The sequence below is a fragment of the Micropterus salmoides genome, unplaced genomic scaffold (assembly GCF_014851395.1).
Source record: "Micropterus salmoides isolate LMB-PRFRI ecotype aquatic unplaced genomic scaffold, ASM1485139v1 Ms_hic_scaffold_10, whole genome shotgun sequence".
NCBI lineage: Eukaryota > Metazoa > Chordata > Actinopteri > Centrarchiformes > Centrarchidae > Micropterus > Micropterus salmoides.
The window spans coordinates 20871424-20890987 of NW_024040041.1; the positions used below are offsets into that span (position 1 = coordinate 20871424).

A 19564-nucleotide genomic window follows, 5' to 3' on the forward strand; every position below is an offset into this window, starting at 1 on the left:
AAAACACTGATCTAAACAAAAGGCTTTGTCACGTTGGTGTCCAAGATTTCAGAATGATTTCTTTTTGAAAGAGTGATACAACCTCGTTTTGAAGTTTGTCAGTCAGTGACAGTAAAGTAATGCGCTCCGTTAATGCCTACTCATTTAGTCCATCAAAGACTCCTCTGACACCTTTTGAATGATGCCATAAGTTAATACAATGTTTTGCTCTCAACACTTTTTGTTAGTTTAGTTTACTTGTCGTATTGATCAAACACGTTGATTAAACACATTATACTACTTTTCCTTTGGAAATGAAAGAATTCTGTCTTCAATTCAATGAATGTAGCCATTTTAATCTTTTTTATGTTCTGTGTAAAACTGTAATGCATTGTTTCTCACTTAGTAAGTAAGGGTAGCTATTCTCGTTAAGTGAATGCATAAATGTCAGCTACACAATACCTTATTGTTTGACACCCCCCCCCCACACACACACCCCCCCCCCAACTGTAGCTTGTAGCATCAGGCAGCCTCTGTTTCCTCTGCTGCAGAACAGTTATAGAGACAGAGCACCTGCCCTCGTGCCTGAGCACTGTTCCCAGCAGCTTGCTAATGTCAACCTGCCTGATTCGCACAGTGGGGTGGGGGCTCCAAGACAGCAGCAATTTTCCACTGCATGCGAATAAGACTGGAGAGCAATCTGCTGGCCTAAGAGCCTCATAATCAGCACATCATTATCAGGAGGGGGTTGGTGCATGGGGTGGCAGGCTGGGTGAGGAGAAAGGAAATAAAAGGAGGGAGCAATGGATGACACCAAATGAGCCCCTGGTAGATACGAGACATTGTAAGACATAGGGGAAAAAGGAAGTTGGTCAGTTGGATGTTCTCTGTTAGTCAATATTACTGTTCTTCAACACTCCTAAAATGTAATGGCACACACAGGTACGTTTCTACAGCAGAAATATTGTGACAGCTCTCTTTGAAGCTTACTTTGCCCTGCGTGCATTTTTCAGTGAGTTCAAAAGGAGCAAGGACAACAAAGCTGATAGCACAGCCCATATGTACCCCTCCTCTGTTTTCAGAAGTGCCCACCATTTGTGTGTGCTCAAACTTGCCTTTCATCCTTTGTCTGGTGCTAGAGGACACATTCTGATGGGGTGAGCACTCGCAGATGATAACAGTCTGCCATCCTATTCGATCTCAGACTCATTTCTGAATCACATTAAATTGTTCAGGTGTAAGCTATTGCCTATGCTTTTCTTCTGCCACACCACAGAGTCAGGGTTTACAGGGAGCAAGGCAGAATAAACTGATTTAAAGAACGGTGCTCATACCATTTACTTTTAGTCTGTGACCCAGTTTATGCTTTCTTGGCAGTAAAAACTTCCAGCTGTTTGGAAAGATTTAGTTGTCATCAGGTAGTTTTGAAACCCAGGCTTTTGGTTTTAATGTGTCAACAATCAATCAGAGCTGTCCAAATTGATATTTCCTACCACTTTCTGCCGCGTGGTGGCAATAGTGTACAGAGCACTTGTGCTGGCATTGTTCGGCTCAGGCTTTGCGCACTACTATAGTCTATGAGATCGTCAGTTCACACACTCAAAAAATATAGTATGTGGCCAACGATAATGACAAATCGGGAGCACAATGTTGGTCGTTTTTTAAGTAAAAAAAACGCTTTTTAACATCTGTAGGAAGCTGGACTCAGAGTCTATTTACTTTCAAACACACACACACACACACACACACACACACACACACACCTGGGAGCCACAGTGCAACCTACTGCTGACCACTGGGTAATAAAATGGGGCAGCTGGCTTTGCTGAAGTGCCTTGGTCAAGGACAATGGGAAGGTAGCTTTTTAGAGAACAAACAAATAGCTTTGTTTTCATTTCAAAGAACTGACATATGACACTAACACATTTCTGTATGGGCAAAAATTGTCATCTAGACATCACATGAACTTGGAGACTGTGTTCAGGCACCATCTCGTTTTATACCCTACTTTTTAATTTTATTCCACTCTTCTCTCTGTGATACATTCAGAGGTTATTCGGAGCAGTAAGGAGATGATGTCAATATTCCGTCTCGCACACTTGACAGCCGAGCAAATTCAACTGGACTGACTCCGCCTTGCTCATGCGGGACTTGTCCACAGGCTTTTCATACTACCGCGTGCCTGTCTCTATACCCGGTGCTCTCTGACGGAGTGAGCTCTCTCCACAATCCCCCAGTCACTCACCAGTGAGGAGCAGTCTGACGCACCGGACCAGCAGCAGCCAGGACTCTTCCCGGGAGTGTGTGGCCACCGAGCAACATGTTCCCAGCGTGGAGACGGGGAAGGCGCACCGGGGGCTCGACAGTGGCGCAGCAGACCATGGTTACAACTGGACGGACTGGACAAGTCGGAGAGGTGTGGGTGTCCTGTTGGATTCTGCTGTCGGCGACTTCCATCCTCAGCGCTCAGGCTCAAGGTAAGATTTTTTTTTTTCGGACCAGCTACTGTTGTTGTTGGACACGAACAGAGAAGCGCACAAGAAAGTCTGTGGTAGAGATAGTCATAAATAAGGTAAGGCAAAAAAAATATAAGGCCAACAAAAATAGTTCCAAAAATGATAAAGATCTAGTTATATAGCCAAACTTAGACCAGCGATATCACAATGTCTGACACACACTAAATACCATTATATTCTTCAGTTGTTTAATTTGTTTTCTTAAACAACAACGTGTGTCAACTGTAGGTTTCACCTCCACCACATTCCCCACTGTAACCACAACATACTCCATATGCTGAACGAGCACCGCCTGCCTCTGCAAAACTGGACACTAATATGTAGTGACAAATGTTGGTTGGTGCCCATGATTTGTCATTGTGAGCAATTTAAAGTCACACTGTCGCCAGATAATCAGTACAACACTGTGACTTTAAATCTTCTAGATATCATGTTTTAAAATTCATGTTATTACTGTTACTGTTTTACAGCATTTACAAAAAGGCTTGGGATTAATACTTATTTTGTAAGGGGTCATCAAAACCTGTAAATGTTGTTAATCTTAGAGAAACCTGCTAAAAGACCACTGGCTTTGGCTGTGAAATCTCAGAACAGTTTCTCTGCTTGCAGAGTGAACTGCCCCTCCTGCCTATAGGCCGCCTTAATAGCATAGCACATCATTAACTTGTATGAATATGACTATGGGACAATGAAGCAGGGCCATTTGTGAAGGTTGCATCACATTTGCCTAATGTCCACTTTTGCAGTCCTAGTTAAAGGCTGTGTGAAAGTTATGTGCATGATACAATAGTATCAATCACAAAATTGTATTCACCTCCTCCACAGTCAGAGATATGTGGATGACGTTGTGAACATGTTCTACACTAATCATACAATTACTGTGAAATTGGTATGACTTGTAACTTGTTATCTGTCAGAAGATGACCTGTGCCTCTTGACCAGTGAGAAGATAATTTGATGCACAGTAGATGGTAGATTGAGACAGAAAGCCAGTGAGAGCAAATCTGTCCTGCCTCTCTCTTTCATATATGGAAAAGCTTAATTGCCTGTTGTCACAAGAACTAAAGGTAAGTTGACCAAGGACAAAGTATATTGTGTGGACTTGATCTTTAGTCACATTGAATGACATTTAACCTTATGATTCAGAATTCAACCACAGGGTCATGCAGAACCGCGAAAGATGCATGTTTGACAGATTACTTCAATAGGTCCTAAAGGAGAAAAACAAGTCTCATATTGGAAGTTGATTCATATGAGAACTGGCTTATCTGTGCATTCCTCATCTAATAATCCCAATGCTCAGTGCTCCAAAGTGCTAAAAGCAGCATAATCCATTTGCTTGTTTGTCTTTGAACAGGTCGCATTGCTCTAAAGTGCTCCCAACCTTATCTGAAAAGAGTCTCAGGCGTCTCTTATTATGCAGGGCACAGCTCCCCTAGCTGTTATTACCATCCTTTTCTCCAGCTAACATGCATGGATTCTGCAAGGATATGTTGAGTGCTTCAAGGCTACTTCACAGGGCTTTACCTTTCCTCCCTAAACAGACCTCTTTCTCATCCTTGCAGTTGCTATTCAGGCCCCTTGAATGTTCCAGGCTGCGCATTAGCATTGGTGAGAGATTCACTCCTCTGTCTGGCTGCTTTTTCAATTGAGAAGGACCTCCTCTATGGCGCATAACCGCTACTTTAGGTTCTCTAGTGAAGACGTAGTTGCAGTCTTTGCAGGGGGTCCTCACACAGGCCCGAGAGGTCTTGTTCTTCTGAAGTAGGAAGCAAATCTCATCCTCATGGGGCAGCAGTGTTTGCAAATGACTGACAGTGCGGCTGTGCCTGTGCATAAAGTTAGAGATTCTGCACTTATTCCCGGAGAGTAGAGGACCTCTGAGGATGTCATAAATTAGGCGACATACAGGCACATGATGGCCCCGGGGGATCCATAGGTGGCATGTACTTGTTTTGCAACAGGTTCCTACTGAGACTCCTGCTGCGTTTAATACTGCTGGCTGCTCCAGTGCACAAGAGGATACCTGATAGAGTCCATGGGGGAACCTTTCTCTTGCCACAGGCTGCTCTCAGCAGGCCATTTTAAGACTCATTTAGACCCCCTCATCAAAATACCAAGTAAACAGATGTGAGGTTTTGTCTTACTTCACCTCTTAGCGGTATCTGTATCTTCTCACCCCTCCTCTACTGCTGAAATCTACCCATGTGTCTTGTGACTGACTGTGTTTCTATGTGCATCTTGTTGTGTTCATCTGTGAAAATGTGCGTGTGTGCTTGCTGACGTTTACTGTATGCTCCTGTCTATTGAGCTTTAATCTAGATAGCAGCATTGACATTCTGCCAACCAGCAGCTGCCATAATTTTCTGGACGTACGTTATTATGCAGCTTGACAGCTGTCAGCCATTTCCAAATCTTTAAATCTTATGATAATCCACCATGCTTACAAAAAAGCATTTGTTTAAAACACTCTGAATCCTTGTGTGATTAAACCTCCCTGCTCTAATGCAGGCAGCAGATCATAATTCTTCTACGTCAGTGACACACCAACACACGCGCATGCAAACACATCCACAGAAAGATAGAAAAATCAATGTGTACAAGATTACACAACTCCATCAAGAGAAATATAATACAGTTTTAATAGAATCAAAGGCATCTGCTAGTTCCAACAAAGACTGATGACAAACCCAATCGTCCGAGCCCACACGTACAACACTCCATCACAAATAATAGAAAGCTTAATCTGTTTTGCATGTAGCGCCACAAAAGTAGACCCACATAGTCACATTGATGGCCTCAAGCATCCGATTTTAGACATGATACTAAATCTTGAACCCTATGTGATGAAATCATTGCGTTTCCAAAACTTGAAGCACTTGGATCACGTCACAAGTCTCTTATGGGGCACAGCAACGTGGGAGTGGGAGTGCTGTAACTTCTCAGCTACCATACCATAATTATACACTGTGCATATTTATGACATACAGTATGTATCTCCCTGCATGGTGTAATGTAGTTAATTAAACATGTTTGTTGCTCCAGAGAGCTAACAGATGTCTGCTGAAATTTGGTCTAAATGCTTGTTTTCTTCGCAACGTGGCTCATGCCCAGAAAGACCAGCGAGTGGCTTGCACAGCCTCAGGTGAAACGCGATGGCAGCCTGACTTCCAAATCAGACTCCTCATGTGTCTTCAGTGCCTGCCTCCGAATGTCTGGCTGGTTGGCTGCTTTTTCTCTGGCAGCCAAATGCTGTCTACACATGTTTATTCATGTTGCCACTAGATGCCTTATTCACCAAGATGGAACATATCACAGCTGAATTAGAAACAAAAAGTCGGTGCTCTCTGGCAGCAACATTTGAAAATAAATGAATGAGAAAGCCTGATACGTTTTCACAACAAAAATGAATGGGAATGTTTCAGAAAAGACAGAAAATACAAGTATAGCAAACCTGTTTAAGGGTGATAAATGATTAGTATATTTTATTGTTGAAGAACAATTGGGCCGCTGCACTGTCAACATTTTTTAGCTTCAGGAGGCCTTTAATTGGCTCAGTCGAGCAGCGAAACTGTTTTTATAGTTCATAATGGAAATTTAATCAAATTAACTTGTACTGCAGGGTTTTGGCATTCACCCCTTGCCCAGTAATTGCCATTTGCCCAAAGGGCTGTGGTAATGGCTATTTGCATGGGGCAAAGAGTCGTATCTCCCACCATGTGTCTGTCATGCTGCCATATTGGGGTAGCTGGCCGAAATTGTTACTTACTATGCAGGAGGAGTTTAATTTTACTTTGCTTGTGTTAAGTACTTATTAATATGATGTGAGTTCGCTGAGAATTTTATCAGCTGAAGAAGTCACACAGTAACCCAAACCCATGGTCTGTTTAATGATAGGCTGGAGAATAAAAGGTTTTATGCAACCAGTGGGGTACGGCAAAACGTGTTATGCAGACGGATTTTCTATACCTATGGACTGCTCTTCTTTGTCTTACTGCGTGGAAAACTTCGGGATGGGTACAAGCAGCACTGATAGACGAGGCAAGTCCTTCTTTTGGGTGCCAATTTTAATCACATAGCTGGGAGTGGTTTTGTTTTCATGTCTCCTTGTTTACTGATGAGACTGAGGGGAGAAGCGTTGCAGGGGGAAACCGACAAGTTCTTTACTTATTAATTCTCCTGGCTAAAAGTCTAATCAAGCTGACACAGGACCACAAGGCACCTCTTCAGCTATCAAGAACAAAAAGAAATGTCTTAGAATACGCCCTGAGCTGGGACAGAAATTGAAAGAGGAAATGACCTTGAATAGGGAGTGGGATTCAAAGTGGCACAATTCGTTTAATTTGCCTGATATCATTTTGACAAGGGAACAGAGATGTTCTGCATGCTGCATCATCAAAGCATCATTCTAAGAAAAAATTTGAAAAGCCCTCAAAATGGTGTCATTACTTTCATCCAGGGGAAAGAGGGATTGTACTGAGGCAGTATTCTTGGACCATACATCTGTCTTCAAGCCCCCAAGCTGTTCCATGTAAACATTTAAACAACACAAAGGCAACTCAAGAAAAACTGTGGTGAGAAACAATGCTTTTTACAGCATAATGTGCGCACTGAATCTCTGCTCTCATTCAGCTCGCTCCTCCTGGGGACTGGTGAGTGTATTCTTGTGTTGTGAATAAAATGGCAAAAGAGGCAAAGAAATAGATAAATGGAGGAGAAACAGTGGTGGGGGTGGGAGGGCCCTGTATTTTTTCTCCCTCTCCTAGTAAAAACAACTGGTGGTACCAATCCATTTTTCTTTGTACATTCCCACGAATGACATTCTGCTCTATTCTTCTGCTGACCTCAAGCCAAGCCAATCACAACACTTGGTTATGTTGCCCTACACCCAGCAGCAATTTTACCTGCAGTAAGTGATGGCGTGGATAGACATGCCAATATTGTGGTTTCACTCAATACAGCAACATGGAAACAGAAGTGTAATTCAACAACAAGCCCCACAGCATATGGAACTGGAAAAGAAAGAAAAGATTATTTTATTATTCCTCTTCGCTGCCTGCTTGTTTTACTATCAAAGCTGGTCAGATGATACTGCTAACTTTTACCTTGCTGTTTGAAAAGAGCATTTCTTGTATAAGAAAGTTAGCCGGGCAGGGTGAGTAGAGAAACAGTTTCAGTCCATGGCATACTTCCTGTCCACGGGCAGGATCTCGTCTGGAAAGAAGGAGCCGCCATGCTCTCCATCCTCAGGGCAGTGTTTGCTGCTCTGCTCAGGCTGTGCTTGGCAGCGGGCCTACCAGTCCCACTAGGGGGCCTGGCGAAATGCCTCAAGCTGCATCTCAATGCCTTGTGCTCAGTATTGATTAGAACCATAGCTGACTCTTATTCCCCATTGTCCAGTTCCTGGCCAAATGGGATTCAATATCATGTTTGATATCAATTTTGTTCACAACACTTGCCTTATTCCTCTTCCCCATGATAGGCAGACCTCAACATCATGCCATTCCTAGTCCTGTCACATATTGACTGTACGCCACATTCACTGTAAATAAATGGCATACAACAGAAATACCAAGGGGTGTCAGTGTGGATATTAAAGCACGGAACATGCAAAGGCATCAACTGAGATAAAGAAACGACTCTAAAGAAATTTCTACCTACAATTTCATCCGGCAGCACTTTTGTGTTTGCTGATACGGAATTCCTCTCTGGTATGCATGGCAGAGTAGAGCTGGTTGTCATTGTAGCATGGCAGCGCTTTAATATACACATATCTTTGATCACTATCCTTGCCTCCAACATCAGCAGAGTGTCATCTAAGAACTGTGGTGATGATAGGAGCTGACAGCAGTACTGCGGGCTTCTGCTCTATGGCTCATGTCACATCTGGATTCCCTTTCCTCGGCCCCTCAGCACAAGCCATGAAAGCGCCTCAGGTCCGAGACTAAAAGCATATGGCAGGATTCAACCCACCGAAGGCTTGAGTGAAAGCCCAGCAAAGCCTTTGTCCAACACGGACAACCAGCTTTCCTCTTCTAAGGAAAATTGCATGTAGAGAGATTCAACCTGATGATCTGTGTGATTTTTAACCTGTCACAGTTATAGGGGTATTTGTACTATATTTATTGAGAATACAATGAGTGACAACATACTTGACCATAATTTTCTCTTCCAATAATGTGCTGGATCATTACATTTTCATGCTCTGCTAATTAAGTACAGAATTGACTGGTAAGATTTAAAGTACTTAATCGAAACATACACAATTTACAAAGGCTCCAGTAAAATTGTGGAGGTGGTCTGAAAGCTTGACTTGATACATGTAAGTGTACAGTACATATGAAAATCAGTACAGCACATCAGCTCCTATTGAATTCTGCAAATTGAGAAACTTGTGGTTTATCTCTGCTTCTACATACTTAATTAACAATGCAGGGCCATGTAGAGCCAGTGTGTGACAGTGAAGCATAAATCTACCCATAACCAAATTGAGTCCGTCATGTGTTTCTGCCTGGAATGATTTAGAATCAGTTTGGGAGAGCTCCTCAAACCTGTGAAAGCAATACTGACAAGGACAAAAGATGTCCTGTGCAGATACTGATGCCTGTTTCTTTTAATTTGAAAGGCAGCTTGAAAGGTGTCTAAAGTGACTTTACTGCTTTAATGCATGCTAGCAGATGCACAAACATGCACACAGCAAAAGTCTGCATGTATGCTAATACTCAAACACATTTTCTTCTTTTAACACATGCATGCACGCAGATTGTTTCATTATCACTAAATGGAGCTTTCTCAGAAGACCAAACTAGTTTTTGAATGCTGTTTTCAGCACAACTAATGAAAGTGGGGCACAGCTATGGTGTCTCATGTGAATAGACAAAATCAGAATCAGCTTTTTCAGAGTGAAGTGTCATGCTCTGATGGCCCTCTGTGCAAAATACTTTCCAATTTAACCTGTCTCCCTGCCATGTCGCAGTCGCTGCCAACTGCAGTGAGGTGACGGAGAAAGGGGAACAGAAAGAGAAATGAATATTGCTATGGACGTGATGAGGAGGCAATGGATGGGTGGGGGTGTAGGGTGGTGGCTGGGTGGGGTATTGATGAAGGACAGAAAGGAGAGCGCTGCATCAGTGGGGTAGAGATTGCTGTGGTGTACAGTAGCACAAATCCTAAATTCTGTGCAGATCCGACGGTAGCTAGGAAACAGCTGACAGTAAAATGGGGGGATCAAAGGGATTAGTGTGCCCGGTTTGAGCCCAAACAGTAACCCCTCCACTTCTCCCACTGCCAGCCTTTTTATACATTCACCCCTGTATTTGAGTGGTGTGCTCGTCCTGTTAGACACAACCCATGTCTAGTTATCCTCCCCATAGTCTAATTGTTTAATTTTGAATCACCCTTTTTACACACTACTTAGCTCTTACATACTCTCAGACAGGCAATATGTAGATAAAGTTCACACTTTCAATTTTAAAAGAGAAGAAGGCTGAATGGAGAAAGACAGCGCTGCTGTAACACACACACACAGGCTACAAAAATACAAATGCCTACACACAAGTGATCCACGCAAAACAAAGACATTACATCCGAGGGAAGAGGATGCACATGTCAGACACAATCAGTGCTGCCTTTTGTGATCTGAGTGAGATTTCCTGTCACTGGGGCTCGAGAAGCAGCCAGTTTAATTCTGCAGGGGACTGCCATGTCCCAGATGCTTCGGTCACTGTCTCCTCTTGTCTCAGAGCCAGAGAGACATACCTAAACAAATGAGCCCAAGCATCCCCTGTTGGGGACATGTACTGTACTGCACCAGGAGGACTTCTGACAATGTTGGCCCTCTGTCTCCACAATGGAGATGCAGTGGACATGTGAACACACTATAGGCTGACACAGAGCTTTACCCAAGAGAGTAAAGCCAAATCGGATCTACATCACATGTGACGTACATATGACGGCTCAAAACTGATTTGTGATGCCTGACTGGGTTGAGTCTTGTTGTTCCCCTTTGTGAGTAGAGTCTACATGTGGACACACGGCTGCAGCTGCTCTGACTTGTGTTGCTGTAGCTGAAGCTTCAGGCTAAATTTCTGTTTCATTGTCCTCAAAGCTTTCACAAATTGCTGGTCAAGCTATTTTAATTTGCAAGTATGGGGCTTTCAAAAAGAACTTTCCTTGTTCTTTGAAAGGAAATGCTTGAGCACATATCTTAGTGTAGCAATGCTGGACATGTTCTTTGCCTATGGGGACAGTAGAAATGGGAGAGTCAGTGGGATTATATCAGTTTTATGAAGTTGCTTTGGCTGACGTTTAATTTCATGAAATTCAATTAAAAAGCTTTATTTCCATTTCTGTAATCACTCAAGGGGCCGCTGTCATTAGATTATAGAGAAGGAATTGTGAGAAGAAATGACCTATCAAGAATGTGCAATTTGAGTGCATGTTTTGCTGATCCACTAGTGTCTTTCAAATGCATCACAGTGAATATTTTGACCAGAAGAAGAGAAAAGCTGTGACAGAAAACTTAATTGTCAGTAGGTAAATAAGGACATAACTTGGTTTGTACGGTATGCAAACAAGTACAGCTGTTAGGCCCGGACAATAGATGCAATCACTCTAGCACAGTACCTACCTTTCCAATTTTAGCTCACTCTGTGGGCCCTGCTCTTGGTGCTCTGATTTTATTGTTGAAGCTCCTGTTATTGCTCTGTATGTTAAAGTGGACCCAACACATTTCTTGCCCTCTATGCATTAGTGGGGAACAGGGAAGAAGAGAAAAAGAGACAAGGTAAACGACAAGGAAACATGTACCTGAGGAGCCCTCTTCCAAACACACACTGCGGAGCTGACATATGCAAACTCAAAGGGTGGTGGTGTTTAAGAGCTTTAATCACGCCACTGCTCAGAGCGCAATGTGGCGTTGCACTCTGCATCATTGAAAGCTTGTTTTATTAATGTTGTCCAGAGTGAAGTACGGTGGGTTTGAGGGCGTGTGTGTGTGTAATGGGGGGGTGGGGTTGCATTGTGCATTATGCTCTTGATTTAAAGTGGGGTGAAGCAGAAACAATGGCCATGAAAAAAACATGGCAAGGCTGTGAGATGCAGCCCACTTCCATTACTGTAGAAGGCACAGTGCCCAAAATGGCTCATGAGGAAGTGGGTGTACGGTATAGGGAGAAATATTCACACATGATGGATGGGTCTTAATGAACAAGCAACTATATTTATATGTTAAAGAGCGGGCTTTTTTCCCTTATACCAGTCATACCAGTGAGAGAAAGCCTTCACTCTTGTGCGCTGGTAGAATTAGTTCATCATGTGCTTTATGTGACACATACAAGCCAATCAAGGCAAAGTGTGCTGTCTTTGAGCAAGCGGGTGAAGTTAAATCTTGTGTGAGTCTGATGCCTAATTGCTCTCATTAGCAGTTCACACCAGTTATTCTGCACAATTAACCGTCTGCCACCAAGATGTTATGAGGCAGAATATTGTGGTGGGTCAAAGGGGGAAAAAGGTTGTAATTAATTCACTTAAATTAATGATTTCATATTTCAGAGGCTGGTACAATGGCATTTCTGTTGAGATTCCCCAAGGGGAGACCACTGATGGGTGTTTTTGAATGTGTCATGTGGAAATGAGGAAGTGCGCACAGTTGATGGAAATCAAAAGCCATTGTTGTTTGACAGTAGGCACCTTTGCAGTGATTGCCTGTGTTATTAATTTGTGAGATGAGAGGAGGCAGGCTCCTCCAGCCTCTGATGGTTACGCACCGCATTAAAGAACTGCTGCCATGAATGACACTCAGGGCTAATGAATATGAATACATTTATAAAAATAGGCACGGGCTCCCCTCTCTGTGCAGATTGGGAGTGACAGTCACATTGGCTGGGCATGGTTGATGAGAGAGGGAACCGCTGCCCCTGGAGATGGAGGATGTTGCAGGGATCAGACAAACAACCCACACACACACAGTCACACACAGATGAATGCCCCAGCAAGATGACATTCAAGAAGGCTCCAGCATTTAAGAATGACTATCTTGTCATCTCGTGATACTATTTACTCACTGGACACAAACAGTCTGATGTATTAAAGCCTGTGTCTACCTCACTGTTATGTCCCTGAAATAATCATTATCCCAGTATCCATCATAGCTAATTGCTCCATTTATGCATGATGTCACATCGATCATTTATTATTATGTGTGAAATATCGAGGTGGGAGGCTTGAAAGAAGATTTCTCTTACTTTTAAAAATCCACAGGTGTCATATTGTTAGCTAGTGATTTATGCTGCACAAACAACACATTTGCATTGCCTCTCAACCAATTTATAGACTGTTTCCTGTGGAAACAAAGTGAAGTAATGTATTGTCATTAACGCACAATTCATTACTTTCAGACTGACTTTGGGGCCATGAAGATATGTCAATTTATCTCTCTCTCTCTGTATTTGTAGTTTGGCATTTAAACAGTCATTACATTACATAGCCATTTAGAATGAATCAATGTTAAGTGAAAGGCATTTATTCATATTGTCTCCATTATAAAAGAGGGTATACTTTAAGTCCTACGGTTTGCCTTTTTTAACTGCTGCTGTAGCAGAAATATGCAGGATGAAATTGTTTTTCTTCTTGAGTAGAAAAAAAATCAGTGAGTAATCTATCACATGTGCAGTCCACATCACACAGGCTTGTTTCTCTAAAGATGTATTTCATTTTTCTACTTATGAACATCAAAAGCTCTGTCCTAAAAAAAAACAAACAACCCACATAGCCGTTCATAGAAATTTAGTATCACTCAGTGCATTCTTTCTTTAATGCAGATGAGAGATATGGCAATGAAGAATATGCAAATGTGTTCATCTGTTTCCCCCAGTAGGCGACAATTTTAATTGATTAATTGAATATGTTTATTTGATTGGTTGCGGCTTAATAATGCAAGATGTTATTTGTCAAGCTGTTCGGTTTAGGTGCAGCAGCGTGACTGTTTCCCATGCTTCCACATTTTCCCCGAAAGTTAATGTCCTTGTTTTTTTTGAGTTTGAAGCACAGGAAGGACCAATCTCTCAAAGATTTGTGAAGGACTTTGATTGAGATAAGTGGGATACTCATTGACTCTGACAGACGTAACCTTGGTGAGTGTTCTCTGGCAGCCACTTGAGGAACATGGCAGGCTGTGAGCGCTGGACATTGGGCTTGGTGCTAACCTTGAGCCAGGTTCCTGTAGAGCAGCGGCTCAGTATTTAAGGCCCAGAGAAAACTCATTGAGCATCTGACTTAACTGGGTTAGACTGCACCCATGGATGCAAGCCATCAAACTGAACTAATTAACAGCTGAAACAACCTTGAAAGCTGCAGACAACAGTGTGTTAGCAACATTTACCCCCACCACTCTCATCACCTCACCATTTTCTGGTGCCTGTGCTATGTGGTATGCTACGCTATTCATTTATTTTGCACTTGAACAACAGTTACTTTATAATATTTTCTCTCCAGCTGAAATTAGGTTAGAAGTACTTTCCCGTCAAACCGTTCTGCTGAACATTGGAGAAGCATTAAAGACAGATAAAAGCACTACACGTTTCCCCTGAAAAAACATGTTGGTTTGTGGGGTTGGAGACAGAAAGAGAGGTAAGGAGCAGATGCAAGAGCAAGCTCAGAAAAACGCTCATTACATCTAGGATGTTCATAAAGACCCCGCTTAATGGGATGACTCATTTATTTACTTGTTATTTGTGTGTTGGCATGTCTGTGTTCATGGTGCTGCCCTAGAAATCGAATGTCTGTGCTTTTGACTTATGTTCGCATGAATCAAAAACAGCTAAAAGGAGAGACTCATCAAATTTTGTCAGATTTGAACTCTCCTACTACTCAGCCCCAGGGATTCTGTTTGATTTCCTCCTGATTCAGCAGGGCTGCCATTTTCTTCAGAGGGTAGTTTGAGCTGCTGCTGGGGGTCAGGGGCCAATTCACCATTATTGAATAATAGATAAATAGAAATGTGTTCCGGCTGTAGTTGATCCCTGTTGTTTCTTCTCCTCTCACTTCCCTGGGCAGACAGACAGCAGCTGGGGCCTTGTATTCGCTGTAATGGCCTGTATATATGCAGGGTTTCATATTTCAATCACCGCCACGGCAGCAGAAATTGGTGGTTTAAGATGAAGTTGAAATTGGAAAGTGGCTATCGTGTCTGCATGAGGAAACACATTTGAATCCCAGTGGAGAAGGTGCTTGGCAGCTGCATCTGGAACGCAGACAGACAAGTCCTTAGGAGTGGAGTTAAAGTTAGAGCCACAAGTGCTCTGGCGCCTTTCATGCCTTAGCCAACTGATTTTCCAATGGACGTAGCATCAGGGACATGAGATTTGAGGAAGTATTTCATAATAGCCCCATAATCAATGATTCATCGCTGGAAATATTAATGAGCCATAAATGATGTATTGGACTCTGATGAGGTAGATCTACAATCACATCGTTAAATGTCACACGGCTGTTCATTCATGGTAATAAGGTATTTGTAATAATTAATGTTATGTGTTATTTGGCTATAAAGTCGGCATGGAAAATGATATGCCAGTGCACATACACTTGCTTTTTGTAGGTGTGCTGTAAGGCCGTCGAAAATCAGTTTAAGAGATTCACCTTTCATTTCTTGCTGTCACTTACTTCTGCTACCCGCACAGTCTCTTCTCTCTGCTACATTAACTGAATATTCATTATGTGGCTAATAGTGGTGCCTTTGAAGAGGAATGATCATATTAATTTTCTCGCCTGAGAAGGAACAAGTCAGTGAGGAGAGGAGTGTACGTGAAAGATAAAGGGGAGGGAGTGAGAGAATTAGATCAGCCGATGAATGGAGCGGCAGAGGAGCATGGAGTTTATGGACCGGCAGCGGTGGGAGGGTGGAGGGGGTGTGCGGTGGGAGGGGAGTGAATCTCCAGATTACAATATGATTATATCAGTCTATCCTCCTGATAGCATTGATTGACCTGCACCTGTGCCCCCACGACTCCTCCCTCTCTCAGTGCCAGTACAGTATGAGGGTGCATTGTTCTCTCCTCCACTCCTTGCTTCTCCTGCTTGGAAGAAAAGAGTGTTTTTTTCTTCTTTACTCTTGGCAAGAGGGGATCAGATTATGAGAAAGGAAAAAAAAAATCTCAACCAGTGGCCACGGTTTGCTCCAGCAGCTGCAGTTGCCTGGATGCGTTTATCGCTTTATCGATTACCATCACAAGGCAGTAATTTACCAGGACTTGCAGGGACATGATTAAAGATCCGCAAGCAGCGCATGGTGGCTCAAGTTGTGGTGTCATGTTGATGAACACACGTTGACAACATACACACGTACACAGACACTGTGCTCAAGGGAGGGGGACTAGGGGTGCATTCCTGTCACAGACATCAATGGCTTTAAATCTCCTGAGCTAACCTTTTAATGCTCTCAGATCCTTATGGCTGGCTGGATAATTGATTGTGTTTGGTCTAATGGGATTAAGAGGCTGTAGTGGCCTTGGGCTGGACACAGTGGCGGTGGTGGCAGCAGTGGTAGTGGATTGGAAGATGGAGAGGTAGATAGGAGCATTGAGTGAATGAAGTGTAGATTGAACCGAGACAGATGGTGTGTGTGTGTGTGTGTGTGTGTGTGTAAGAGGGAGAGAGAAAGACAGAAAGAGGTACAGAGAAAAGCAGCAGATTTGAAAAAGACTGAGGAGAGAGGATAAAAACATGGTGGATAGATAGCTGCAGGTCTGCTTCTCAGTCCATCCCTAATTAGCTGTGTGAGAAAACCAGGGAGCTGATGGTATCCCCAAGTGAAAAGCTTGTTAGCGTAAGAGATGCTATCTGCAGGCTATTGGTTTTGGTTGTGTTTTGCTCGCTGGGTGAGTCACTGGGTCTGCGGTGTGCAGCGAGATGAAAGCGGCGGGAAAATGAGAGCCAAGGTGGTGAGGCCCATCTCCCTCTTATCACCTGGGATAAAGCCTGTCCCATCCAACTTATCAACAGCCGCTGCGCTTTAGCTTCATCCCTTTCACCAGAGCTTGTTTGAATGTGTCAGTCTGCTAGCCCCCCTTTCTTCTCTGAATTATTTTTAACTTCCCTCCACACTTGGGATGAGATAAAAGAAGAAGTTTGTGTGGGAGAGTAGTGAGGGATGAGGCTGCGGTTAGTAAATTTGTGCTGGAGTTTTCACAGACTGCTTGTCGCGCTGTATATTGCAGTCTTGTGTCTGCAATCCCTACTCTCTTTATGTGGTGCATGGCTCTATCATGAGCACACATGCAGCACAGAGCTGTCACCATCAGTGCCACTTATTTTTATTTTTATTTTTTTTACATCTACCCTCTCTCTAGAACTACATCCCAGCACCTCCCTCTCCATCTATGTTGTATACAGCAAGGCAGATGCTCATAGTATAAGGGTTAACAGGGTCTGTCATTGCTGGATTGCTGGCTCTATTCATAAGTCCAGCCGGCCAGATCACGCCACAGATCCAGGTTTTGTCTCTAGTGAATAGAAAGGCTGCTGCAGCCCACCGGCCCTTTATACTCGGCCGCATTTTCACTCGGGCTCAGAATATGCCAGGTCAGGCTAAATGTTGCCATTTTGGTGGGCAGCAGAAGGCATTTTGCCAGCTTCCCGTGGTGAGAGTAGTGAAGCCAAAATGTGTTATTGTGTGTATGTGTCTTTGTGCACATTGGTGACAGTGGCGAATGAGCGACGAAGAAGAGAGTGCATCAGAGAATGAAGGGAAAAGGTGGATGTTAAATACGACGTGCATAGAGAAGGCTACGTGTGTCTGCTTGATCTGGTGGTAATATATTGGAGTATGGGGTACTGCACAGCGCATTAGAAAACATCCTGTGTGTTTGCGAGTTAGAGAAAATATGTCACTCTGACCTGGCTGTCTGCCTATTCTTGTTGAGGAGATGACAGGTGAGGGATTGCCATGGTTACCTGTGGCAGGGGTAGGGTTGTAATGAGAGTTTTTGTGTAGTGGCCCCTCACTTTCACAGTTGGAACTTTTTTACGCCTCACATGCTCTAGTTTTGTTTAGGTGATGGGTGATATTGTAGCGCCATATGGGTGCAGCAGGTGTTAGTAGTAGCTGAGTACCAGTCTGTGCACATAGTGGGTGTTAGAAAGAGCTATCAGTCAGCCCCTTTCTCATTCCGTAGAGACTTCCCAGAGAGCTGTGTTGTCCCTACAAGGGCCAGATGCTGCCTTGGTTTGCTCTGCTGCCCTCTTTCCTCTCTTTCCTCTCTTTCCTCTCTTTCCTCTCTTTCCTCTCTTCCCTCGTTCCCAGGCCCACATCAAACATGAGCAGCCCATTTCCCCCCACAGCTCTAAATCTCTTTAATTCCATCATCTGTTGCCCATTGAGGGCAGCAATTTAGTCTTAACGCAGCATTTTAGTGTGCCATTAAAAATTCTGTGAGGTTGGTGGCCAGGCCCTGTAGCGGAGAGGTGGCCAGTCTTCAATCTGTGTCTCTGTGTCTAACCTCTGCATTGCTCTCTCCCGGGACACATCCACCATTAAGATGTTGTTTGAACAGCTTGGCCTGGACACATAGGAAATACTTCACATATCCCCTACACGCCAAGCTCAGTCACTCCATCATGATGACTGTTTCTACATCATTCATATATTGTGATAACCACTGAGGCAACACTATGCTGTAGTAAAGGGCTGCCTGAGTAGTTAACAGGTAGTGGTTGTTTTAACATAAGTAGAAGTTAGTTCAATATCCAGAAACCATATGAACTCTGACCTTTACCAACAACTGGAGCAGAAGGTGCAGAGTGCTGCTAGATTTTATAGACACCAGTTTTATGTAATTTCCAGCAATTTCACCATTACTTTTACAGTGATTGGAAACTGGTTGTGCTGAGTTAATGACTTCCTTATCTCCCAGATGGAGCGCAACACCCACACACAAAACAATGACTTGCAAAATGATTCTGTCTCGAATAATTTTACCGATATGAATTGTTTACATCATTACAGCAACAGCACTCTAGACTAACCTAAAGCTGCTCGAGCTTAAAAAGCAGGCAGTTTTGCCCTGTATTGAATCAGGGGTCTCCTGAGGTTGGTTTTCACTGGTTCACTCCTACTTATGGGGGGGGGTTGGCTGAATCTGTGTTGGCCCTCTGCCACTCTGGCCAGCTATTCTCCTCCTCTGTCTGAGAGAGGCTATGTCCTAGAAGACCTGACATTGTGATTGACCTGTCTTAATCAGTGGAGTGCCTTGCAGCAGCAGGGAGTCCCTTTACTTGGTGCAGACCTTACCTGTCCTACTGCCCTGCTGTTCAGCCCCCCTTCTGAATTCTATCAAGTTGAAGGAGTAAGAGGTTTTGGTAACACTTTCTATGAAGGTCATCACTAAAATGACTTATGCATATATTTCTAACATGATATAATGCTTCCATCCAAGACATTACAGCAATTGTTATAATCTCTTACAAACATGCATTAGGTGTAATAGCAAAGTTCATAAGTCATTATAACCTTTTGATTTAATGTTTTATAACTAATAGTAAAACCAGTTTATACCACACTACATACATACACTTTAGTCACAATTTAGAATTAGTGATATAAAATGGAATAATAGCTTATAGTAATGTTTAATGTTAACATGTCTTTGTTTTAAGTAAAGTATTAAAATGTCCATCCCTGTATAATATATTACAGGTGGACATAATACCACATGAACTAATTATCAGAACTTATAACACGTTTGCTTTTAGTAAAGTGACAGCGATGACCTTCATAGAAAGTGATACCAATGTTTTTTTTACCTAGGTCTTTTCAATGAACTTTTAACGCTTAGCAATACTTAAACAGACAGATTGACTTTATTCAGCCAGAATGTTTTATTCCCCCAAAGAATTCTTTATTTGCTGATGTCAATTTAGAAAGCATAAAATCCCTCTGGACATCTAAAAAAATCAGGACTTGCACAGGCTTCTTAGTAGGGTCACTGTGACCAAATGAGAGATCACTATCAAGTGTCCCTAGAAGGAGCAACATAACCCTGGCACACTCAGTAAATGAGTCATCGCACCTA

The 19564-nt window shown here is 43.0% G+C and overlaps 1 protein-coding gene across 5 annotated transcripts in view; it reads left to right on the forward strand.

Annotated features, from left to right (window-relative positions):
• Nucleotides 1-2054: 2054 nt before the first annotated feature.
• LOC119890675 (protein sidekick-2-like) overlaps nt 2055-19564 on the forward strand; it is an 85464-nt gene continuing 67954 nt past the window's right edge. For 3 of the 5 annotated variants that reach the window (XM_038702043.1, XM_038702056.1, XM_038702050.1), the window contains exon 1: nt 2055-2456. In XM_038702043.1, coding sequence (XP_038557971.1) covers nt 2300-2456 — 157 coding nt within the window. In that variant the 5' untranslated portion in view covers nt 2055-2299. The remainder of the gene's footprint in view (nt 2457-19564) is intronic. The other 2 variants (XM_038702065.1, XM_038702074.1) reach the window with 2 other exon arrangements.